This window comes from Dipodomys ordii, unplaced genomic scaffold (assembly GCF_000151885.1).
Source record: "Dipodomys ordii isolate 6190 unplaced genomic scaffold, Dord_2.0 Scaffold33, whole genome shotgun sequence".
Classification (NCBI taxonomy): Eukaryota; Metazoa; Chordata; class Mammalia; order Rodentia; family Heteromyidae; genus Dipodomys; species Dipodomys ordii.
The window spans coordinates 3,980,196-4,005,970 of record NW_012267249.1 but is presented as its reverse complement, the minus strand read 5'-3'; the positions used below and the strand labels follow the sequence as shown (position 1 = coordinate 4,005,970).

General features: G+C 38.0%; 1 protein-coding gene across 4 annotated transcripts in view; it reads left to right on the top strand.

Moving 5' to 3' along the window:
- Foxj3 (forkhead box J3) overlaps positions 1-25,775 on the top strand; it is a 97,470-nt gene that overhangs the window by 24,847 nt on the left and 46,848 nt on the right. For all 4 annotated transcript variants that reach the window (XM_013016938.1, XM_013016937.1, XM_013016939.1 and 1 more), the window contains exons 3-4: positions 1,562-1,886; positions 13,182-13,256. In XM_013016938.1, coding sequence (XP_012872392.1) covers positions 1,562-1,886; positions 13,182-13,256 — 400 coding nt within the window. The remainder of the gene's footprint in view (positions 1-1,561; positions 1,887-13,181; positions 13,257-25,775) is intronic.

Sequence of the window (25,775 nt, the reverse complement as noted above, 5' to 3'; positions counted from 1 at the left end):
CTTTTTGCTTATGTGGTGCTGAGGAATCGAACCCAGGGCCTCAGGCATGCAAGGCAAGTGCTCTACCACTGAGCCACCTTCCCAGCCCCACCTTTAATTATTTTTTAGATAATGTCTCTGTTTTTTGCCTGGGCTGGCCTGGACTGATCTTTCTGCCTCCCCAGTAGCCTTTTTTTCCCTTTATTTTGTTGTCTCTAAAGTCCCATTTTTTTTTCTACTTGATCATTAGGGTCACTATTTCCTTTCTTCCTCCTGCGCTCCCCCCTCCCTCCTCCCAGTTTCTCTCTTTGTCTCTCTCTCTCTTTTCTTTCTGTTGGGCTTGGGCTTGAATCAGGGCCTAGGCACTGCCTCTGAGCTTTTCTGCTCTATCACTTTGAGCCACAGTCCCACTTCTGGTTTTCTGGTAGTTAATTGGAGATAAGAGTCTCACAGACTTTCCTGCTCAGGCTGGCTTTAAACTGTGATCCTTAGATCTCAGCTTCCTGAGTAGCTAGGATAATAGCCATGAGCTGCCAGCATGAGGCCACTATTTCTTTTTTGATCCCTGAGTAGCAGGGTTTGTATTCTCTGCCTTAATGTTAATAATTTCACTGTTATGTGTCATGCTTCCTTTCTACATTCTACATTCTCACTTTAATTCTTAGACCAGGATCTTTGCTTTTCTAGAATGTGTGTTAGCTTGGAAAGTTTTGTCTTTCTTTTTTTTGAGTGGTAATGGCCTGGATTTTTTTTTTACCTTAGAGATAAATACATTAGGTAACTCATTGGACATTTGCCTAGGCCTGAGCTTTTAAAGTTACTTTTCTTTTAGTCTTATAGATTGTACTCTTAAGTTTTTATAAGCTGCTTCCTTGGCTTGTTTATGAAAAATAACTGCCTGGTACTGCTTAGGCTCCTTTGGTTTTGCTTGTCACTGTCCTTGTCTTTGCATTCCTCTTTCTGGTCAGCTTTCCCAGCTAGTTTATTTCCTGCTGTTCTTGTTAATCCTGCTTTACTCTACCTATCTCTTACCTGCTCAGTTTTTCCTTTGCATGCAAATTCTTGTATGTATTTTTCAATACATACAAGCTCTTGCCTTCATCTTACTATTTTCGTTTTTGCCTTCACCTTATTTTTGATAGTACTTTGTTTGTAAAACTTCCCTAAAATGTGTGTAAATTAAATTAAGGTACAGTTTCAAATTTTAAGGGTTTAGGTTTTGATGAGTAAGCTGAACTGCAGGTTGAGTTTTCATACCAAGATACTATACCTTGTTAAAGTGGCAGGTATTCCTTTTTAAAAAGACTGATATCAACAGAAGTTTCTGTGTACATATTGTTCTATATTTTGAACACTTTAAAAGAAGTTTGTTATATTTTAGAGAGGAAAGAAATAAGAAAAAAGATCAGAAATGTTGATCCCTTAAATATTTGGTTTGGTCATTAACATACTTAATCTTTTTCCTCCAGATTTAACTCAGGCTTTCCCTCACTTTGGAACTCCTAGATTTGTGAATATTGGATTATTTTGAGAAGCAGGGGTTCTTTCCTTGATATTGACTAAGGAGTCTATTTACCTTCAGGATGACATCTGAACTGGAGAGCAGCCTAACATCCATGGACTGGTTACCACAGCTTACCATGAGAGCAGCCATCCAAAAATCTGATGCTACACAAAATGCACATGGAACAGGAATTTCTAAGAAGAATGCACTCCTTGACCCAAATACGACCCTGGACCAGGAAGAAGTACAGCAACACAAAGATGGGAAACCTCCATACAGTTATGCCAGCCTCATTACATTTGCAATTAATAGCTCACCCAAAAAGAAAATGACTTTAAGTGAAATTTACCAGTGGATTTGTGATAACTTCCCATACTATAGAGAGGCTGGCAGTGGTTGGAAGGTAGGTATTTTATTTAAATTATTTTTCTAGCATAGTAAGCAATGAGAATAGTGTTTACCGTTGAAACTGAAATTTTAATATAACTTAAGGCTTTAATATAATTTAAGGTATAATTATACCTTAAAAAACAATATACAAAGTTTAGGTAAATGACACTGTAAAAAAGCAGTATGGTATTACCATATTCTTCATCTTTAATGACTTAAACTTTGTTTTCAAAGACTTTTAGATTTATATAAGGCATACAAAAATAGCATAGATTATTTCATTTTATATGTTTATCAACTTCCTCTAATGTTAACATTTTATATAACTATACCACAGTTAACCAAAAGAATTGGAGATGTAGCTCAGTTGTCGACTACTTGTCTGGGATTTACAGTCTTGCATTTCATTCCCAGGACCATCAAAAAGTGGAGAGGGGAAAATTAAGATCAAAACCTAGGAGTTAATGTTAGTACAATACTGGTGACCAGGTAATCCTGGTAATTCCTGAGTAAATTCTATTCTTTATTCAGATTTCATCATTTTCCCCACTGTGTCCTTTTGTGTTCTAGGATCCAACCCAGAATTCCATATTGTATGTAGTAATCTCAAATTTGTAAAGCTTCCTCAGTCATTTCTTGTCTTTTTTGTCTTGTTTTTGACACTTTTGAAGAGAGCAGTTGTCAGATATTTTATATAATTTCCCTCAGTGGTATTTTCTGACAGTTGGAGGTGCTACATTTTTGGCAAAAATAGGGAGGAAGAAGTGATAGTGTCCTTCTGCATATTAGAGGATACCTGATGTCAGAATAATCGTGATTCGTTGGTTAATGTGATATCAGCCCGTCTTCTTCACTCTAAAGTTACATTTTCTACTTTGTAAATAACAAAATGTTTTGGGTAGATACTTTGAAAGTATCCAAATATCTTGCTGCTTCTTAAACACTGTCCCATCAGTTTTAGCATTCATTGGTAATAACTTCTTTAATGATGATTTTTCTCTTTTCCTCTCTTCCTTCTACAATTATTAATCTGCATTCTTCAGTAAGAGAATTATTTTTTCTCTTCCATTATTTGTTCAGTTATTTATTTGTTAATAGTATGTACTTGGGATATTTATTTTTTGTGTTTTCTTTGGCATCCAAATTGTTCTAACTTTGGCTGTTGAGCTCTTAGAGTTTGGTCCTATTCTTTTATTTCTTTATTTATTTTTTGGTCAGTCATGGGGCTTGAACTCTGGGCCTGAGCACTGTCCCTCAGCTCTTCAGCTCAAGGCGAGCGCTCTACCACTTGAGCTATAGCGCCACTTCCAGTTTTCTGGTGGTTTATTGAAGGTAAGAGTTTCACAGACTTTCTTGCCCCGGCTGGCTTTGAACTGTGAGCCTCAGATCTCAGCCTCCTGAGTAGCTAGGATTACAGGCGTGAGACACTGGCACCTGGCTCTTTTATTTCTTTAGCATTTTTTCCCCCTTTTTGGCACCTTACGGTGTTCAAGGGCATCTTGTTAGCTTACTTGCTATAGTCCTAAGTCAACTACTTTTTTGTTTGTTTTTTTGAGATAAAGTCTCACTGGGTAGCCCAGGCTGGCTTGGAACTTACTACATAGCCCAGAATGGCCTTGACCTGTATTCTACCTCTGCCTCCAAAGTGCTGAGATTATAAGCATGCACAACTACTTCTTGTCCACACTTTTTTTTCTTTTGGTCAGTCATGGGTCTTGAACTCTGGGCCTCCCTGAGCTCTTCTGCTTAAGGCGAGCGCTCTACTACTTCGTAGTCTATACTGCTTTAAGGAGCCCTTTGATGTACCATTACATTAATGATTAGTTGATTTATGTCATATAACAAATATTCTAACTTAATTTCTTTGTCTCTTTTCCTTTTTTTTTTCTCCCCTTTGTTCTTTTTCTAGTCCTAGGGCTTGAACTCAGGACTTGATGCTCTTGCTTGGCTCTTTCATTCAAGGCTGGCTACCACTTGAGCCACAGCTCCACTTCTGACAGTTTTTGGTCATTAATTGGGGACAAGAGTCTCAGAGACCTTTCTGCTTGGGCTAGCTTTGAACCACGATCCTCAGATCTCAAACTTCTGAGTAGTTAGCATTACAGGCTAACTACTAACCGCCAGTGCTGTTTCTGCACATGTTTTATTCATTTTCTTTCCTTTTCTTTCTTTCTTTTTTTTGGATGCTGATACAAAGGCTTGAGCTCAGGGTCTTGTGCTCCAACTTTTTGCTCACAGTTGGTATTCTACTAACTTGACCCACATCTGGTAGACTGACATTTTGCTGGTTTATTGGACATGAAGTCTTGCTGAATAGTTAGGATTACAGGCATGACCCTCTGGTGCCTTCTTATTTATTTTCTTACATAGAAATTATCTAGTTATGGGTTGTGGGGTATGTGCATCCAAGTGGGGAGGAAGAAAGGGGTTTTGTAGGGATTTTTAGTTGTTTTCAGTTATTTATCAGATGAGACTTTAAATTTTTCCTAGGCCTTCTCACTTCAATCTTTGTCTTAGCATTTGACTAAATTTATTAAAGATATTTGCTGATGGGTTATAAATCAATGATATAACTTGCATCATGACAGATAATCAGATGTTAAGGGAAAAAGGACCACTTTGTATTTTTGTGTCTTCCATGCTATAGCATACAGTGCTTTTTGTTTTCTCATTTATTATTAATAGCTGTGTATTCAAATTTCAGATTTTGTTCACAAATCTTGTTTTATTAGTTTTTGCTTTTGTACACACTCAGATGGTACTTTTTCTACTTTAAGTGTATCAAACACTATTCTAAGTGCTTTTTATACCGTTGTCTCCTTAAGCCACACAGCAGCCATATTAAGTAGATCATCATTGTCCATGTTTTAAAGATAAGAAAACTGAGGCTTAGAGAGGTTAAGTTTCTAAAGTCTCTCGGCTAAAGAATGGTATAGCCAAGATTTGGTACTAGAACATGATAGAAATGTACTTATCACCCAGTCTGGAAGAAATGGTTATATTGTTAATGCTCATAGAGTTCATAAGCTTTATAGATTAGAATGATGGTGATTATTATTGTGAAGGTTAAAATGTGTTTGTAACTGTAGCTAAGTATAACTATGCCACAGTACTGTGAAATTAATATAGTTACTTAATATCAATAAAGAAATCTTTGGGGGAAAAACAGAAAAAAAATGGATTTGGTGCTAGAATCTAGCACCAAATGTACTGATATCTCCAAATCTAGCATTTGGAGATATCAGTACATATGACCTTAACTAGTATACAGGGTTTATAATTTTGCAAACATGACATAAACTTCTGTTGAACTTGTTAAGATGAGTTCCCTCTTTCATTACTGAGAGTTGATTGCTAATAATATCCTTTGAATGAAAGTCTACTCTAACATAGTATTTCAGTGGAGAAATACATTATAAAATTTGACCCAAGAATCAAAGCATACATCAAAGCAAGTAGCAGTGATTTACCTAAACAGTGAAACTTTGCATTGAAGATGTCTTCTGTCCAGGTGTAGATGAGGGAGCTTGGAGATTTGGGTAAATCTGTTTGGCATTAGAAAACATAGAGAGAGAGTGGCCACTAGGAATTTGTGGGTATTTTATCAACTGTTATAAACTTAGATGCCTATATGTACCAGACAGGTAATAGTAGATAAGTAAGCAGGGTACCAAACTGAAGAGTGTACATCTTATGTAAAAAGAATAGCTATTTTCTAGTTCTCCAAAGAAAGTGATAATCTGGATTTTTTTCTGAAATTTTCCTGTGTGGGTGTATGTGTGTGTGCATATGTATGTATGTGTGGGTGTGCATGCATGTGCACGCGTGCATGTCTTCCTGTCTGTCTGTCTGTCAGTCTGTCAGTCCTTGGGCTTGAATTTGGGGCCTGGGTAGTGTTGTTGAACTTTTCTGATCAAGGTTAGCTCTCTTCCACTTGAACCACACTTCCATTGTGGCTTTTTGGTGGTTAATTAGAGATAAAAGTCTCACGGACCTTCCCACCCAGGATCAATGATCTTTAGATCTTAGACTCCTGAGGAACAAAGATTATGGGTGTGAGCCACTAGTGCTCAGTGAAATTTTCCAATTTTTAAATGTTACCAATTCTAAGTTTCTTAAATATTTTGCAGTGTTGATATGTCAGTTGTCTGTGTTCAGCCTATGGACGACTAATTTGGAACCTTTTTTCCCCAGGTAATTTTATGTCCAATCACTGATTAATATTTACCATCTACCTTTGTGAAACATTGTGGTAGGCTTTGGCAAAACTGATAGGCTTGGCACATTGCCCCAAGGAAACTTACCCTTATTAGATGAAAAAAATAGATGCAAACAAGTAATTATGTGCCTATATAAAAAGCATTAACAGAGAAATGTGGAGTAGTACTGTTATACAAATAGTTGAGTAACTGTGCATATCTACTATGAACTAAGTCATGAGCATACTACGTATGTGACCTATTATAAAATATTAGGGTATGATTATAGTTAAGAGTTGGTAGGGAATATGAGAGGCTACTTTTGGCTTAGTGCTAATTGGTACATCAGCCAAGTCCTATTAGAATAAAAGGAAGGGAGAATCATTAGGAAGCTATTGACGGAAGTGGTAATTGAGCTATATTTTGAAGAGGAGTATGATTTAGAGGAATATTTTAAAATTAAGAAAGTCATAGGTATTGCAAGTAGAGAGTTGGGATGATCCTGTGAATGAATATATGATTGCCCAACTGAAGAATTTTGTCCAAATTTTAAATACCACATAAAGTTTGATTATGTTCCTCATTAACCTGTCTGACCTCAGTTTCCAATGAATTATAAATCTGCCTGAGAGCAACAAATCTAGTCTGATGATACTTGCTGGTATTTAGTCCTAATCATTCTTTGAAATTGCTAGAAGTAGTGATACACTTTCAACTGAAAATAAATGATTTAGATCTAAAGACAGAGAAGTGTAGGAGGGAAAAATGATGATAGGTGGTACAGGATAATGTTGCTTTTAGAACCAAAAGATCCTCAGAAAGAAATATGAACTAGAAATGGATGGAACTGAAATGAAAGGATGTAGAAGAGAATAAGATTTTAAGTGTTTAGTAGTTTGTTTTATTGTTTTTATTGGTTGTGAGGCTTGAACCCAGGGCCTGGGCACTGTCCCTGAGCTTCTTCTGCTCAAGGTTAGTGCTCTACCACTTGAGCTACAGTGCCACTTCTCAGGTTTGAGTGATTAATTGGGACTTTGCTGCCTGGGGTTGGCTTCCAACTGTGATCCTAAGATCTCAGCCTCCTGAATAGCTAGGATTACAGGCATGAGCCACCAGCACCTAGCATCAAGTAGTTTTTGATTCTTTGCTTGTTCTTGCTGTGTAACCCAAGCTGGTCTTGAATTCATTATCTTCCTGCCTCAATCTCCTGAGAGGATCATGCATTTGTCCCATCACCTCTTTTTTTTTTTTTTTTTGGCCAGTCCTGGGGCTTGAACTCAGGGACTGGGCACTGTCCCTCATCGTCTTTTGCTCAAGTCTAGCACTCTACTACTTGAGCCACAACGCTACTTCTGGCTTTTTGTGTTTATGTGGTATACTGAGGAATCAAACCCAGGGCTTCGTGCATGCTAGACGAGCACTCTACCACTAAGCCACCTTCCCAGGCCACCCCATCACCTCTTAAATGTTTTATGAATTACAAAAAATTAAAAGAGATGAGAAAAGGAAACCCTAAAAATGAAGGTTTTTTTTTTTTTTAAACCTAACATCATACCAAATTAATAACAGGAAAAAAACCTTTGACCATGACACTCTGACTATTCATGTGTATTCTAAGGTCAAAAAGAAGGGAAATTATGAAGCTTAATTATTTAGTAGATCTGTGTTTGGTAGTAGTACTTCACTAGAGGCCTTCTCTGTCTCCAGTAGCTCCAAGAATAGGAGAGAAGTTAAGATGTTGGGAGTAGTTTTGAAAATTTTGTGTGCCTGGGTAAGGTAGAACAAATGAATACATAGGTTGATGGGTTGAGGTATTTGGGCAGGGGAAGGAAGCTATTAGGACAGTCACAGTGGGAGAAGGTGCAGGTTGTAATTGATTGGATTGGCGGTACCACTTTAAATTCAAGTTAAAAAAATAAATGATTTTAAAATTTGGATTCTTATATCACAATTCCAGAGATTTTTTACTAGTTACTCAGAAAATAGCTTAGGAATCTTCATTAAAATATATCACAAGTCTTGGAGAGGCTACTTTTGGGATCAGTGTCAACCAACATGCCTTGATTATTTAACTAGAGCCATTTTTTCTTAAGACTGACTGGGATCATTCTGACCTGTATACCCCTGACTTCCTGGGCTTATAGAAGATAGATACTATCTAAGTTGTAAAGTCTCAAGCAATTTTTTTGTGAGGAGTATATATGTCCAGGCTTTCCCATCTCTATGAGTGTTTTTATTTTCTAAATATGCTTTTTGTTTGTGTGAGTGCTGGTCTAGAGGCTATCACTCCACTACATGAGTCACAGTTCTACTTCCAGTTTTTTTGGTAATTAATTGGAAATAAGGGTCTTAGACTCTCCTGTTCAGACTAGCTTTGAAACTTGATCTTTACATCTCAGCTTCCTGAATAGCTAGGATTACAGGTGTAAGCCCCTGGCACCTGGCTTAAATATCTTTCGAGGATCGAAGAGAACAGTAAGCAAGAGGGGTTCTTAGAAAAGAAGAAAGGGGGGGCTGGGAAGGTGGCTCAGTGGTAGAGCACTTGCCTTGCATGCTCAAGGCCCTGGGTTCGGTTCCTCATCACCACATACCCAATTGTTAGAAAATGGAACAACTTGGAAAAAGTCATGTAAGTGAAATAAGCCAGACCCAAAGAAATAGAGGTCCCATGGTTTCCTTTATTTGCAGTAATTAGTATATGTTTAGGATAATCTTATCAGATGAGCAGAAAAATTCAAAAGCCATCTATGTATTTGGATAGGTTCATTTTGCTTAGGATCATATAAGATGAACCCCAAAGTATGGACATAAGAGGTTTTCTTTGTTGTTGTTTTTAAAGTATTATGTGATTTTTTTTGTTTCTTTTGTATGTTCTTCCTCTTATGTATTTGGTTTTGGTACCATGCATCTTGTATATACATATATCTAATTTGGGGAGAGGAAGGGGAATAGCAAAATGCTGAAACAAGGACACAAGGTGATACATTGCAACAATGATACACATAAGACATTATGTTGGGGGCTGGGAAGGTGGCTCAGTGGTAAAGCACTTGCCTTGCATGCATGAGGTCCTGGGTTCGATTCCCCAACACAACATAAGCAAAAAGAAAAAAGCCGGAAATGGCGCTGTGGCTCAACTGGTAGAGCGCTAGCCTTGAGCTGAAGTTGAGGGACAGTGCCCAGGCTGAGTTCAGGCCCCATGACCGGACTCCCCCACCTCCCCCCCCCCAAAAGAAGACATTATGTTGAAATGAACTTTACAATTTTGGGGGGGGAGTGGGGAAGTGGGGAGGAAAGGGTTAGTAGAAGAATAACAAAGAAGGGGGTACAATGCTCCATAAGAAATGTACATACTGGGCTGGGAAGGTGGCTCAGTGGTAGAGCACTAGCCTTGCATGCATGAGGCCCTGGATTCGATTCCTCAGCACCATATAAGAAAAAAGCCGGAAGTGGCACTGTGGCTCAAGTGGTAGAGTGCTAGCCTTGAGCTGAAGAGCTGAGGGACAGTGTCCAGGCTCAGAGTTCAGGCCCTACGACCGGACCAAAAAAAAAAAAAAAGAAACGTACTTACTACTTTACTGATGTAACTGTAACCTCTCGGTACAGCACCTTTACAAGAAAGTAAAATTTAAAAAAAAAAACAAGGCGATGATAGATTTGTTTTAGATGGTGAAGTAAGGATAAAGGTAAAGGTTTCTGAATGAAGCAGTTTAAAAAAATCATTTGATTAGTAAATGAATTAATTTGTAGTGGTATTGGGGTTTGAATTTGGCCTCTAGACTTACCCTACCACTTGAGCCATACCCTTATAACTTGTTTTAAATTTATTTTTCCAAATTGAGCCTTATACTTTGGTCCTGGGTTGGCCTCAGACTATGATCCTCCTACCTTTACCTTCAAGTAGCATAGGTATGTATGGCTTGCTTCTTGAAACAGGCTTGCTTCAAACCGTGTTCTTGGCCTCAAATCACTAGTCTCCTATCTCTGCCTTCTGAGTAGTTAAAATTTTGTGAGCAACTATTTCTGACCAATAAGGTCTTTAAACTGAGAAGGGAAAATCTCACAGGTTGGATATAAAGATTGAGTTTAGTTTCAGACATGTTGAATTTGAAGTGCTTCTGGAGATGTCCAATTGACAATTGAAATATATGTTAGTACCCAGAAGTAATGTCTGTATTGTATTTAAGTGTCATGAATGATCACTGAAGTCATGGCTATAAATGTGATCAACTAGGTAGCAGATACCGCAGCATATAGGGAAATGAAAAAAGGACACAGGGTTAGAAACCTAAAAATTTACAACGTTTAAGCTTTTTAGAGGAAGAAGGCCAAGTAGAGATTGGTTCTTTTAGATTTGGTTTCAGTATATTACTATTATATTTTATTCCACCTTTATTTTAGTAGTATATGTCTTTTAAAATTATTTTTAGTGTTGGTTTTTTTTTTTTAGGTATTGGGGTTTGAACTCTTTTTCACTTACTAGTCAGGTGCTCTATCACTTGAACCATGTCTTAACCCTTAAATTATTTTTAGTGATTGCTGTAAGTTTCCTATATTTATCTATCACAGTATGTTTAGGCTGCTAAAGCTTTAAAAAAAAAACAGACTTGGTAATGTATGACCAATAAATATTTGTTACATTTCTAGAATTTGGGAATTCCTAGATGACGTTATTGGCAGATTTGGTGTCTGGAAGCTATTGTACTAGTCTTAGTGAAGGTTCATAGATGGCTGTCATCTTGGTATAATCTCACATGGTAGAAGGGGCAAGTCCGTTTTCCTAGAATTTCTTTTCTAAGTGTTAATAATCCTTTTCATTGGAATTAAGGTTCAACACAATTTTTATTTTTATTTTTTGTTGATCATGGGTCTTGAACTTAGTGCCTAGGCACTGTCCCTGACTTTTTCAGCACAAGGCTGCCACTTTGAGCTACAGCTCCACTCACGGACTTTCCTGCCCAGGCTGGCTTCAAACTGCTATCCTCAGATTTCAGCCTCTTGAATAGCTAGGATTACAGGTGTGAGCAGTCAGTGCCTGGCTGTCAACACAAGAATTTTGAGGAGACACAAACATTCCATTCATTGCAACATCTTTAACTTACTACATTCTACTTTTATATAGTATTAAGCTATTTTATGGTTGTGTAAGACCTTTATAAATTATCCTTCCAATTCCTTTGCTCCATTCTTTGTGTTGTTGTCACATATTTTGCATATTTTATAAACCCTATAATAAATCATTGCATTTTCTTTAGTCTTTGAAGAATTTTACAAGTAAGAAAATAAATTTTAAATGCACCTTTATTTTTATCATTTCTGGTACTCTTCAGCCTGATGAACTTTCATGATAATGTTAGCTAGTTAGGACTAAAGAAAATAAATTCTTTGAGCTTTTATCTGGAAGTCTATCCCCTCCTTCCCCCCCCCCCCCCCCAGTATGGCCTCAGTGCTGGGATGTCAGCACTCCTGACTTTTTATCTTGCTTTGTGAGAGGTATTTTCACTGCATTTATAGTTGACCTTCACCTCCTTTCCCACTTTGAGTATCTTGAAATATCACTCAGTTGTTTTCTGGCTTACATAATTTTGAAAACATCCACTGTAATTCTTTATTCTTCCATACATAATCTTATAATCTTTGTTTCCTTTCTGGCTACTTTTAAGGTGTTGTTTATGTTTTTGTCATTTTAACTACAGTGCATATAGGTTTTTTTTTTGAAGGGATTTGCTGAGGAAGTAAAACAAGTACTTATAACTTCCAGCCCTTGAATGATAAATTTTTAATTTACTGTGCTTGGTATGTAGGGTATTATTTTTTGAAATTTTTTTTTTTTTGTCGGCCGTGGGGCTTGAACTCTGGGCCTGGGCGCTGTCCCTCAGCTCTTCAGCTCAAGGTGAGCGCTCTACCACTTGGGCTACAGCGCCACTTCCTGTTTTTTGAAATTTTTTGACTGTTAATTTGTGAAGTTTTCCTTCTGCTTCATTTTCTTTCTAGGACTTGAATTGTATGTGTGTTATATATAATTATATATGTATCATAATAACATTAATTATATATGTATCAAATAACACATATATTGTTTTTCAGTGATCTGTAATGTTTTGTTTTAAAGTCTGGTTGCACATCTGTGTACATTTTTTGGTCTTAGTTTAGATTGAACCCAGAACCTCAAGAGCATATTAAGCAAGTACTTGCCCATTGAATTATACCCAACCCTTACCATTAAAAAAAAAAAGACTAGGGGCTGGGAAGGTGGCTCAGTGGTAGAGCGCTTGCCTTGCATGCCTGAGGCCCTGGGTTTGATTCCTCAGCACCCCAATAATAAGCAAAAGAAAAAAGCCGGAAGTGGAGCTGTGGCTCAAGTGGTAGAGCGCTAGCCTGGAGCTGAAGAGCTCAGGCCCCATGACCGGACCCCTCTCCGCCCCCCAAAAAAAAAAAAAAGACTAAAAAGTGGTTAAATACGATCTATAAGCTGTCTAGACCTTGCAGGAAAGCAAAAAGAAAAAATAGGCAACTTGGCGCTAGTGGCTCACCTCGGCTGCTCAGGAAGTTGAGATCTGAGGATTGCAGTTTGAAGCCAACCCAGGCAGGAAAGTCTCTTATCTGCAATTAATCAAAGAAAAAGCAGGTGGTAGTGCTGTGGCTCAAGTGGTAAATGCTAGCCTTGAACAAAAGATGCTCAGGGACAGTGCCCAGGTCCACAGTTCAAAAAAAAGAAAATAGTCATCACCTAAAATTTCACTTAAACTACTTACATTTTGTGTTTTGATTTGTTTCCAAGAATAAATTAAAGCCATAATCTGTGTACAGTTTTGTATTTGTCCTTTAATATTTAATGTTATTATCAGGCTTCTTCCTGCATCAATAAGGGTCTTAAATACTTAAAATATGCTACATTATTGTGGAATTCACTAGAAATTGTCTTGTCTAATAACTTCCCTTTTCAGCATGCATAATTGGAAAATCAGGCTTAATTTGAAGATCATTCAAAGTGTTTATTCCATTTGTTGTTATATTCTGATGCATAGAAATATTTAGGTTTCTGGTTCTGTTCTCAAAGTTTATTTTTTTATTCCACTCATCCAATGAATTTTCTTCTTTAATTTCAGAATTCCATTCGACATAATCTGTCACTGAACAAATGTTTCCTTAAAGTGCCTCGATCCAAGGATGACCCTGGAAAGGTAGGATTATTTTGTTAAATACATTTGGATTCTTCTGTTTGAATTATTAATCAGGAACTTTTGAGGTGTAGCAAGTACTCCTCTACCACATTTCACCCTGGCTTAGTTGGTATGTTTTAAGGACCAGCCAGTTAGTGAGAGCTTTTAAGCAAGAGAAAGCCAGCAAAAGTTAGTTTCAATTGTTTATTTTTCCTATTCTAGTCTTTGGTTGTGTTCATAAGTGTTGTGCATTGAATTTAATTTGATGTTGGAACTGCTTGTAAGGAACTATAATCTATAAAACTATTATACATTGTAATAAGTAGCAAATGAAAAAATTCTGACTTTCAATGTTATTACTTTGTTTTCTTAGCTATTTTTTTTCTTGACTATCCTTCTATCATTACATTTTTAAGTTTGTATCTAAAGGGATTTCTTTTTTTAACTCCCCCTACCCTTTTAGTAGCCATGTGAACTGTAGTGTGGCTTTAAGTTGGTATAATTGGTTTTTCGGTACTCCTTATGGAACTCAGGGTTTCATGCCTTTTGGCAGGTAGGTATTCTATTACTTGAGCCATTCCTCTAGCAATTTGCTTGGTTTCAAAAGCTCAGACCATGTCTGTTTGGCCCATACTTGGTTGTCTGCGTAAGTTATTAGATTAAGACTTTTAGATATTGTACCTATTGGTAAGATATATTCTTGTTTGAATGGTTAGACTTCTTTAGGCTAATGTCTTTGGAAGTGTAAGTCTAATCATATAAACACCCGGCATAAAAATATTCCTCGATGTCTTGGGAGATATTTGTTTACTATGTTATAAAATATCCTTTATAATCATTTGCTTAATCTGTCATTTGAATTTAGATTCTTTTCATTCAAAATTTACTCTGTGAAGAACCTCTTGAAGTTTCCAAAACATGTCTTTCATATGGTCTTAAAGGCCTATTGCTTGTCTTTTAAGATTGATGGGTAACATTACCTCTCTGGAACTTTTGTTTCCCCATACTTCAGTTTGTTTTGCTTTCCTGTTATTTGTCATTGTCCTGTCTTATTTCTTTATCTTTGGGCTTGCTTTCTTTAATTTACAGTGAATATCACATAGTAGCCAGTGATCTTTCAAAGATGTTAATTGACCATACAGTTTTTGTTTGACTGTTTTTCAAACTCTTCATTAGTTACCTACTGCTCTTAGGTTAAAGATATTTTAGGCTGGGTACCAGTGGCTCATGCCTATATCTTAGCTATTCAAGAGGCTGAGATCTGAGGATCGCAGTTCAAAACCAGCTTGGGCAGGAAAGTCCATGTGACTCTTATCCCCAATTAACCACTAGAAAACTGGAAGTGAAGCTGTGGTTCAAAGTGGTAGAGTGCTAGCTTTGAGTGTAAAAGCTCAGGGACAGCTCCCAGACCCAAAGTTCAAGTCCTACAACCTACTAAAAACCAGATCATGTGTACTTAGCCCCTGATGCTTGCACAGTGGCTACTGGTACTGAGGAGGCCCTCTTGTTCAATGGTAAATCTGTATCTTCCATTAGACTTTTAGCTTCTTGAGGTTGCAATTTCTACATTAGACACCCCCTAAGTAAGCAATGTTTTATAGTGCTTTTTGGCATCTACTTTATCAAGTGGTTTTCCAAAAGATTGTTATATTACTATAATAGTCTTTCATTTTTATCCTTGTTCACACCTCTATAACTTTGTGAACAGTAATTGACAATAAAAATTTTCTTTCCTTTAAAGCAGACTTATTTAAGCTAAGCTAGAATTTGATATACAAGTTTCTTTGTAATTTTTTAGATAGGTAGTCTTATGAATCAGATTAAGAAATACTTTGAAAAGACGAGAAATTTTATTTGAAATTTGTAAAGGCACTAATGAGATTTTATAAACATTTGATTCTCATTTAACTTTTTTTTTTTTTTTTTTGGTGCTGGTCCTGGGGCTTGAACTCAGAGCTCAGGCATTGTCTGTGAGCTTTTTTGCTCAAGGCTAATGCTTTACCACTTGAGCTATAGCTTCATTTTCAGCTTTTTTGGTGCTTAATTGGAGATAAGAGTTTATAGACTTTTCTGCCTAGACTGGCTTTGAACAGTGATCGTCAGAACTTAGCCTTCTGAGTAGGAATATAGGCATGAGCCCCTGGTGCCCAGCTGATTTAACTTTTAATGAATTACAGATATTAAAATTCAAAGCAAACAACAAGAATGCCTGACTATATTATGTACTATATTTTAACCAATTGGCGAGCAATTTAAAAACCTTGTGCAATGCCAGGTGCCCATGGCTCCTGCTACTCAGGATGCTGAGTAGCCTAGGCAAGAGAGTATGTGAGTAAGACTCTTATCTCCAGTTAACTACCAAAAAAGCCAGAAGTGGCTCAAGTGCTAGAGTACTAGCCTTGAGCACAAAAAGCTCATAGACAGTGTTCAGGCCCTGAGTGCAAGCCTCAGGACAAGCACAAAAAAGAAACAATAACAACAACAAAAAACATCTTGTGCTATCAGTTTTTTTTTTTTGCACAGAAGTTAATTTTTCTTCTATATTAAGTAATCTCACAGGTTAAGGAGATGTGAAAAACATTTTACTCTTTTACATTTTACTCTATTCTTTTGTTTTCAGAATTACATGGAAATGAATTGAGTTCAATAAATTGAAGCCTAAGAGCTTTCAGCTTTTTCTATTAGTCTCAAATTTATCAAAATACATCATTGTTCTAGTCTCAAATTTATCAAAATACATCATTGTTCTCATTAAATCATAATAAGTAAATACCTTATATTTGATCTTACAAAGTACATTTTTAGTAATATAGTAGCATTCAGTTCTGATCCTAAAGTGAGGTTTAAATAACTGTTGTTTCTTTTGATTATGGATATAATTTAGTATTGTGTATTTGATCTTAATACATTCAAATGATTAAAGTCATTTTTATTTTTTTACATCAAACAGATTTTGTTTAATGAGGAAACAAAATTCCATTGTTTTAAGATGTTTTGAAAACCTCAGTAGCACCTAGTACATTTTAAGAAGTACTGAAGAGTGACTTACTTGTTCAGGTTCATTGTAGAATAAGAACACTGTTATATTGGCTAGACTTACAACCCAACATATAACTAACTTAAGGGTGGGTAGAAGGACGATACTTCTGCAAGAACTGTAACTGGATTCTTAAGTTATTATCAATTAGGATATCTCTTTCCATTTGTTAGTTTGGCTATTTTCTCTGATGGTTTCATTTTTGTCCAGGTGGCTACCAACAGTTTGTTGTTTCCATTCTGCCAGCTTAGTGAAAGCAGTATGTGCCTTCTGTGTTCCTCCACCTGCCTTCCAGGTGGAAATATAACAGGTGTCCTAAAATGAATGCTGACTAGTGATTTTTTCCATTATGCCAATCTTCCTCAAAAGGAAGGCCAAAATGTTAGTTAAGTTTTGGTACTTATGATTTGTTTTTTCTTTTTGTATTACAGTGTTTCCTGGCAATTTGAGGAGCTTTTCCAAAACCACCCTCACCACAGTGGGAGAAAACCATTGAGCCAAGGTGGGGTGGGAGTAGATTTTGAATTTGGGTGTGGGGTGGACTTTAACCCCTTAGGGTTTGCTAGCCATGTCCTTTGGGCAACAAGTTCAGGAGATAGAATTAACTCAATATAGCATCTTCTTCATGGCAGAGATTCCTGCTGATGTGTTATCCAAGAGGTGTAAAGATCAATCTGAAGTTGAACTGTGTTCTAGAATTACAGTTGTTTTTATATGGCTATTTTTTTCCATACTTGATTCTTTATATAAGAAAACTTTGCCATAAAAGCCCTTCATATTTGAGATGTTGCTCCATATCTTGATGGCCTAGAATCCACTTTCCTCTGTTCTTGAAACTTATTTTCTGCAGCTAAGTTGCTGTTTGACTTCCAAAAGAAATACAAATAAATGACATATTTTTGTCATCTGCAAGATCTTTTTTTTTTTTTTTTTGGTCAGTCGTGGGGCTTGAACTCTGGGCTTGGGCGCTGTCCCTCAGCTCTTCAGCTCAAGGCGAGCACTCTACCACTTGAGCTACAGCGCCACTTCCGGTTTTCTGGTGGTTTTATTGGAGATAAGAGTCTCATGGTCTCTCCTGCCCGGGCTGGCTTTGAACCACGATCCTCAGATCTCAGCCTCCTGAGTAGCTAGGATTACAGGCGTGAGCCACCAGTGCCTGGCAATCTGCAAGATCTCTTATATTTTCATTGATTAAAACTACCTTCTCCCTTCTGTAGTTCTGAAGTCTTTGTGTTTTCTTTTTCTTTTTTTGGCCATACTGAGGATTGAATCTAGGATTTTATGCATCCTGTAATGCACAGAACAACATTATGTATTTGAGCTACATTTCAGATATCTCTACTTTTTAGTTCTGTCTTTTAGCTTTCACAAATTATTTTCTGTATTTTTGTGTGGCTTTTTGATATAATACACAATACACAAACTATATAGTTTTATACATTTATAATTATATATATATATATATATAGTATAATACACACACATGTATATACATACAGAGAGAGAGAGAGAAAGTTGGCACTGAGATTTGGACTCAGGGCCTTCGATTTGCTAGGCAGTGTTATAACACTCAGCCTCACTCCTTAGCCCTTTTGGCTTTAGGTTTTTTTATTTTGTGCTGGCACTGGTGCTTAAATTCAGGGCCTGGGTACTGTCCCTGAGCTTCTTGTTTAGGCTAGCAGTTTATCATTTGAGCCACAGCTCCATTTTTAGCTTTTTGGTGTTTAATTATAGATAAGAATTGTATGGACTTTTCTGATGGGCTGGCTTCAAACCATGATCCTCAGATCTCAGCCTTCTGAGTAGCTAGGATTATAGACATGAGCTACCTGTGCCCAACTTTTAGTTATTTTTTTGAATAAGGTATTGAATTTTTTTCTAGTCTGGTTGGCCTGTGTATTCAGATTTGAAAGACTGAGTTAGAGATCAGGATAGATTTCAGAGAGGTAGCACTGTAGAGACAAAAAGAAGTGCCAGCCAGGCTTCTGATACACCAGTGGTCAGAACAGTTTAATTTCAGTTGCCTTTTATTTATACATGCAGTGTAAGAGAACATTTTATTGATCTTTTTTTTTCCAAGTTGAAACCTCAGTTTTAATATAATATTTAGCCCTAAAATTAACATAAAAATTATAAGGTAAAATTCACAGAATGTAAGCACCACTATAATCAAGATATACATGTATATTCTATAATATCCTCTGTAGTCAGCTCCCTTCCTTTCCTCAAGCTTTGGAAAGTACTCATCTGTTTTCTGCTCGAATTTTGTCTTACATGCATACATACACACACACACACCCCAAAACCATACAGGTGCCCTAGTGCTGAGCCACACTTCCAGCCCCCCCTTTTTTTTTCCAGGGCTGAGGACCAAACCCAGGGCCTTGTGCGCTCTGGGTGGGTGCCCTTCTGCTGGGCTAAACCCCCAGCCCCCCAGCCCTTTTTTTTTGATGGTCATTATTGAGATAGTCTTGCTTCCTATCTAGGCATGCACCTAGACCACAATCTGATTATTTTAGGCTTCTTGTTATAGTTGGGATAACAGGCATACCACCACCAAGCCCAGCTTCTAGCTTGTTTCTGTTGGAGTAGTGTCTTGTAGACTATTCTGCTTGGGCTGGCCTAGAATCATATTCTTCTAATGTCAGCCTCTCTCATAGAATGACAAGTGAATGCTACCATATCTGGCTGAGGGTTGAGAAGGCATGTGGTGAACTTTTCTGTCCCCTGGCTAGCCTACATCCTCGTTTTTCCCAGTCTCAGCCACCCAAGTAGCTAGTATTACCGGTGTGAGCCTTTAGCACCTGGTATAAGTGTTCTTTTTGGAGTGCCTTTTTTAGTGTCAAGCATTTGAGACTCATCTGTGTTATGAGTATTTGCAACTTGTTTTATTTTACTGCATGATCCTATCATCTGGCTTTATTCAAATTGTTGAATAACCATTTGAAGATAGGTGGGTAATTGTTAGTCATAAATTCATTTTACATTAAGTTCTTTAAGCTTATAGCATATAATTGACAAACATTGAGATATAACACTAAAATAGTCATTGTAAGCTAATTTTTTTATAGACTCTATGTTAAACATGATGACCTGTGTGCCTTGGCAATTCATTGTGATACGGTAAAATCTCTACAAGTTCAAAACAGTTTTTAAAAGGATTAAACATTGATGACTTAAAATTAAGAAATAACTAATAATGTAGGGGATAGCTTTAACATTTAGAGAAATCACTTATTATAATCACTGTTTTATATATTTTAAACTCTCTGATGAGGAATAAATTCTTTAGCTTTCTCTAGTAATAGTTAGTTAAACCAACTGTCAATGATTTAAAAAGTGACAGAAAAAAAAAAAAAACAAAACCAACCACATATAACCACATTTGCCCAAAAAGGTTGTTTCAGGGATATTGAGCTGGCATTGGAGTAATTGTATGTTGAGTCAATTTGCCAGCCAGTCTGCCTTTGAGTGCCTACTATGTTTGATCATTAGTAGTTTATTTTAGTAGTCTTAGTAGAATGGCTGTTTAACTTGCTGGTCTAAGTAGAAACTTATGAGAATGAAAGATGATCTTTTTTTTTCCCACTGAAAGTTCCTTTTATCATTTATCAATCAAAAATAACAGCATAGACTCTAAAGCATAAGCTAAAAAGACAATTACCTCATTCAAGGAAGCTATAGCTTTCAAGGTTCAATAGTATGAAGACAGAATTGTAAAAAATTGGCACCAGAATCTAACTTTTAATATACACTTGCTGGCTTGAACTCTGTACCTAGTATTCCAGAAGGCAATTTCTTCCCATTCCTCTAGATAACTTTTGCAAACATTTTAATATTTACTATTATGTTTATTGTAGCATCAGTTGCTTATGTTTATTGCCTATAGTTTAAAAGATTTAACATTCCTCTATTGTGCTACTATAGTTTTCTTCAAACAATACTTGTATAAAATTATACAATCTATATATGAAGTTGAATTTCTTGACTCTCAAGAATTTATTGTTTCTGACCATCTCTTTATTACCCATGAATTCTCAAAATATAAGCCCAGGAGCTAGTCAGTGGTGGCTTATGCCTATAATCCTAGCTACTCAGGAGGGTCAGATATGAGGATCACACTTCAAAGCCAGTCCAGGCAGGAAAATCTGTGAGACTAAAAAGATTGAATATTTTATTAGATTCAATGAACAGTATGCCACATTTGTCACTTGAAAAATTCACAAGTGAAAAATTGAAATGCTGGATATTCTCACTATAGATGTTGTATAATTGTCTATTATCTTGAATTACATTTCTGTGCTTCTTTAGTGAATATTTTTCCACTACACAACACCTCCATTTGTTCTATCAGTATTATTTCTTCTTTCCAAGCTGTTAGGTTCAATAACCTTTTCTTGTTTTTCAGTTTGTACTGTTAACACTTCAGTGCACTACTATTGTAGTTTATTAAAATACAAATGAGAAAATTCAGAGTTGCTGTTACAGTATGTGATTTTTAAAAAAAAATTATTGAATGCACCAACATAATGTTAAATAATAAGTCATTTGAGGAAATAATATATATTTTTTCTTTAAAAACTCAATAAAGATTATGAAAACTACTCCATAACTAAGCATGAAATTATATCAGAAAATAATATGAGTTTGCTAACATGGAAGTAACATAAAATAACATCACTAGTACAAATGCCATCACTCCCCATCTTCCTTTGTAAAGAATTTATTTTTTGTAATAATCATCATGTGGACCCCTTCCCAGGCAACCACCTATCAGGGGCCCCTGTCCTGTCTGGCCTACAGTTGCCCTTTCCCATCACCCATTATAACAAGACCTGAAAGAATGCCATCGCAACTGCCATGTACATGTAAAAGGTCAGGAGCCTGCTTCACTAGGCAGTGGGCGCCATGTCTTTAGATAGCTATTATCTCAAACTCATCATATGCATCAGTCTGTAGAAGAAAGGGAAGAAGGGCTCACTGCCTAAGCCTGCAATCTCTTGATGGTACTAGATCCCTGACAGCAGCAGCATGATCTGCTCTATGACAAGGTTCTTCAGGGGGCAAGGCACGCCAGCCTTTCCTTGGGCAGGTTTTACATTGTCTTCAAGTTGTACCTTTTCAAAACCTTGCTGCTTCTCAACTTCCATCTTCGTGGGGCCTGACAGATCTGAGGGAGCCTCAGCAGCAGGGGTCTGGGTGGTTGTCCAGGCACTGCCTTCAACCTGCAAGGTGCAATAGCAGCTACTTCAGGTCTTTCTTTTTATTCCTCTTCTCCTGAGACAGCCAATTAACACACTTATCTTTTTGATACAGCTCAGCCAGCACTTCCATCTGTTCTTTATAGAAAACTGTGGACTCTTCAATGGCAGTGATGTGTTTTGGCAGCTTCATCGATGTTGGAGTTCATCTACTTGATTATGGTAGTCCACCTTGTAGGGCAAGTTGAGAATGAAACAGGTTTTCAGCTTCTTGGGCACATATTTCTGCTTCCTGTTCCCAGCTGTGCCATTGTTCTAGTTGTTGGGTAAGAAGGCCTAGTGCTCCAGCTTTATATGTTGTTGGGCTTCCAGGTTGGCCAGGTACTGGTAGTGGGCTTTGTAGTGCTGGTTGTACTGGTAGTGCTCCTGCAGCTGCCAGCTGTTTCACCTTTTTTTTTTTTTGCATCAGTCATGGGGCTTGAATTCTGTTGCTGGGTGCTGTCCTCAGCTCTTCAGCTCAAGCCTAGCGCTCTCACTTGAGCCCCAGCGCCACTTCTGGTTTTCTGGTGGTTAACGAGATAAGAGTCTAACAGATTTTCCTGCCTGGGCTGGCTTTGAACTGTGATCCTCAGATCTCAGCCCCCTGAATAGCTAGGATTATAGGTAGGAGCCACTGGTGCCTGGCAGCGTTTCACCTTTGTTTCAGCAACTGATCATGCTTCAAGGTAAAAATCCCACATGGTTTGTGGGTTGTCTACATCCTTTAGGATAGTCATATCAAGTGGTGTTGCCTCCTCATCCTTTTCTTCTTTGCTCACTACTTCATCTTCCCTAGGAAAAGCCAGGAAACTGAGCAGCTTGTTCTGATATCTTACTTGCTTCTAGGCAATTGTGTCTGGTGTGGTGTCCCAACTTGCTCTGCACCTGCTCCTGCTTCGGTTGTTCCAACAGCTGGGTCTGCCTCAGCAAGTGCTGCTGTAGGCCTCCTTCTCTGAGAGCTGCTGATTGGAAGCCCTGTGCTGTTCACAGTGGCTCTAAGCTTCTGCAGATCCTGAGCCACTTGGCTCCTTAACTCAGCCATCTCTTTCCATTCTTCTGATTTCTCTAGCTGGTCCAGCTTCTCCTGCAGATATTTCTTCACCTCCTGCTCTGAGTGCAGGATGCTATCAAGTGTTTCCTTCCCACTGTTTAGCCCGTGAAAGCATCCTGCAGCTGGGCCATCTGATCTTTCAGCCCTTGGTTGTGCATGAGTGTGCATCTCATGGTGTCAACGTTTCCTCTCCATTGTCTCAAGGAGCTTGTGTTGCTTCTCAGCATACTGATCCTGTTCCTCAGACTTCTCCAGTACCCACAGATGCTCCTACTGCTCCAGGTTCTGGAGATTAAGGCTCTGGTTTTCCTGCTTCTGGATGTGAAGTTGTTCCTCCAGGTTTTTTAGCTCATCTGGTGGGCCTGGGCCTGCAGCTGCTGCTCAGCCTGAGATGGAAAGCTGTAGGGGCAGCAGCTCTGCCAGCTTGTTTTCTTAGTTCCACTAGGGTTGGTCTCTAGATCCAACACCTGTCTCACCCCTTGCTCTTTCGCCTCTCTCAATTGGCTTATCTGCTGTAAGAGCTGCTGGATCTTCTTCCACATGGAACTCTTCCCCCTCGGTCCTCTGCAAAGTTGTTTCCCTCCAACTTTCATGTCACCAACTCTTTCATATTGTCTATTTGTCTTTCCAACTCTGCCCACTCCTCTAGTGCTTGTTGTAACTGGTGAAGTTTGATCTCCATGTCAGCCTTACGTGTCAGGAGCACTCCAGCCTCTCCTGTAGCTTGGTGTTCTCTTCCTCCTGGTCATTATAGCTTCTGGTCTTTTTGTGGAGCTGCCACTTCACATTATTCAGGTCTTTAATGAGCTCTAGATTATTCTTGATTTCATTCTGTGTGGTGGAGACTGCTGACAATGTCATCTCCAACTCTGTGACATGGTGCTGTGAAGCCTGCAGGCAGTTCTTTCTTTGGCCACCTGCTGCATGTGGGCCAGGGCAGATACTAAATTGAATTTTTCTGAAACCAACACTGTATTGATAGTTTATGGAGCTCCAGCTCTTTTTTTCAGTGCTTTCTGCACACAGGCCATCTTCTCATTTTCTTTGCCCCGTTGGTCCTTTAGGTCTGTCTTTTCCTGCTTCAGTTGTTCTGTCTCATTGCAGAGCAGGTTTCGTATTCTGCTGGAGTCCAGGGCAAGCACCAGGTGTTAGTAGGACCTTTCCAGATCTTCAGTGTTACTGGGACATGCGCCACTCTTGACCTTGGCAGCTCTGACTGAGGCCAAAGATGGGAGAGGCTGAGGGTCAGTGTGATCTTTGGCTACACCCTCAGTTGAATTATAGTCCTTAGTAGTATTTGTCTTAGGGTTACCTCCCTTTTTAGTTTTCTTCTTTTTCTTGGATTCTGCAGGTCTATTAGAACAATTTCTCTGCTGATATTCTTGTAGTAGTTTCTTTCTTGAAACTAATTTTTTTTTTTCATCTTGTTTGCTCAGACATCTCAGCACTGGGACAGGTAAAGTAGGCTGCCGGGGGTTGCACATTCCCAGCTTCTCTGAATCTCACAATCACCCCAACTATATCTACTTTCTGCTGTATCTACAAAATCACCTCGATTCTTTTACTCACCATTTAGCACCTATACCTCCCTCAACTGCTGGTAGTGAAGTAAGCCAACAGAGGGAATACAAGTGTTACTTGGTGGCATAGAATGTGGGCATGGCCTCAATTCTTATATCCCATTGGTCAGGGAAACATGAAAAATAGGGGCCAGAATCTTGTGGTGATTGAGGTAGAATGCAGGAGAGCTACTCCTGCAGCCCCAGCCCTGTACAACCCTGTCTAGTTTGGTTGGGGGAAGAGTGAGATCTCCTTTTGCTGGATGGATTCAGTTTTACAGGTCACCTTCCATCACACAACTGAGGTTACCAGAGTTTCCACTAGGCTTCCAACTGCACCTTCAGGAGTGGCACCAAGAAACCATAGCTATCTGCCCATATCCAGTGTCTTTAGATCTTCACTCCATGCAGAAATTTAGCTCTTTTGTTCTGACCATATTTGCTGACATTTGTATTGTGATTAGGGATCCATTGAGGTTCATAATGGCCTTGAGATATATATATCCTTTTCTTGCAGTTGCTCTGGGACTGGAGGATTCAGGAACATTATAGGTCCAGGGCTCCTCTCTATGAGTATTGGCCAAGTTGCACACCTAGACCATGCATAGCGCAGCACATGTTCCACACACTTTGGCTAGTAATCTCAGAGGGTTCAGAAACACAATCATGAAAATAATGGAAATATCAGAGAAATCTATGTCGCTGCTGTCCAGGCGTATATGGAATCTACACCGGCATAAAAAGAATGGTAACTGGCAGAAGGCTGAAAACAAATCTGTTAGGGGAGCAGTCAACTAATCAGCCACATCCAAATGATGTCTAATGTGTGCAGAATCCAGGTTCAGGGGCAACCCTCTACCACTCCAGAGCCTTTGAACATGTATTTTAGTACTGAGATGATTGGCTAAAGTGATTGATGAGTTCATTTTATGTGGCTAGCCTTTCCTTCCAATGAAAAATTTCTGGTTGTAGTGGTACACATCTGCAATCCTCTCTGCTCAAGTCACTTCTTTGGATTAAGGTGTTCTCTCACTGTGTTTACTCAGTGTGAAATGCATGGCTTCCCAGACTCTGGGTGGTGGTGACTTCTCAGTCCCTCAACTAAGATAGTAGCTGTCCTGAGCCTAGATCACAGCAGATGATGTTATTCTTAAGTATTGTTGGACAATAAGTATAACCCAAACTGAAAAGTATTGTTAGTTTACATATGATGCATTCACATAGCAATAGCATTATACAGTATTGGGAAAGAAAGCAAGGCAAAATTGTTGAAAATGGATTGCCAAATGTAAACTGGGAGAGAAAGAAAAGATTTAAGACATGGATTAAAGGCATGAAAATTAAGGAAACTTTTTTTTTTTAAGGAAACTTTTGAGATAGGTGTGCATTGAGATCTAAAGAAAAGCAATTAACATATAATTAGCAGTGGGGTTAGTTAAAACATAAAATTCATAGATTTAGCCATTTAGAATGGCTAGCCATTTATGGTAGGAGCTGCTCTCCCTCAGGAGTATGAAATTAATATTAGCCTCTTAAGTTTAATTATACTTAATCATATCATAACATTTTTCAACATTGCTATTTTCAGCATCATTCTAAAAGATAGCAAGAATACTTTGTGTTTTCTTGAACAGTGATTTTTTTTTTTTTTTT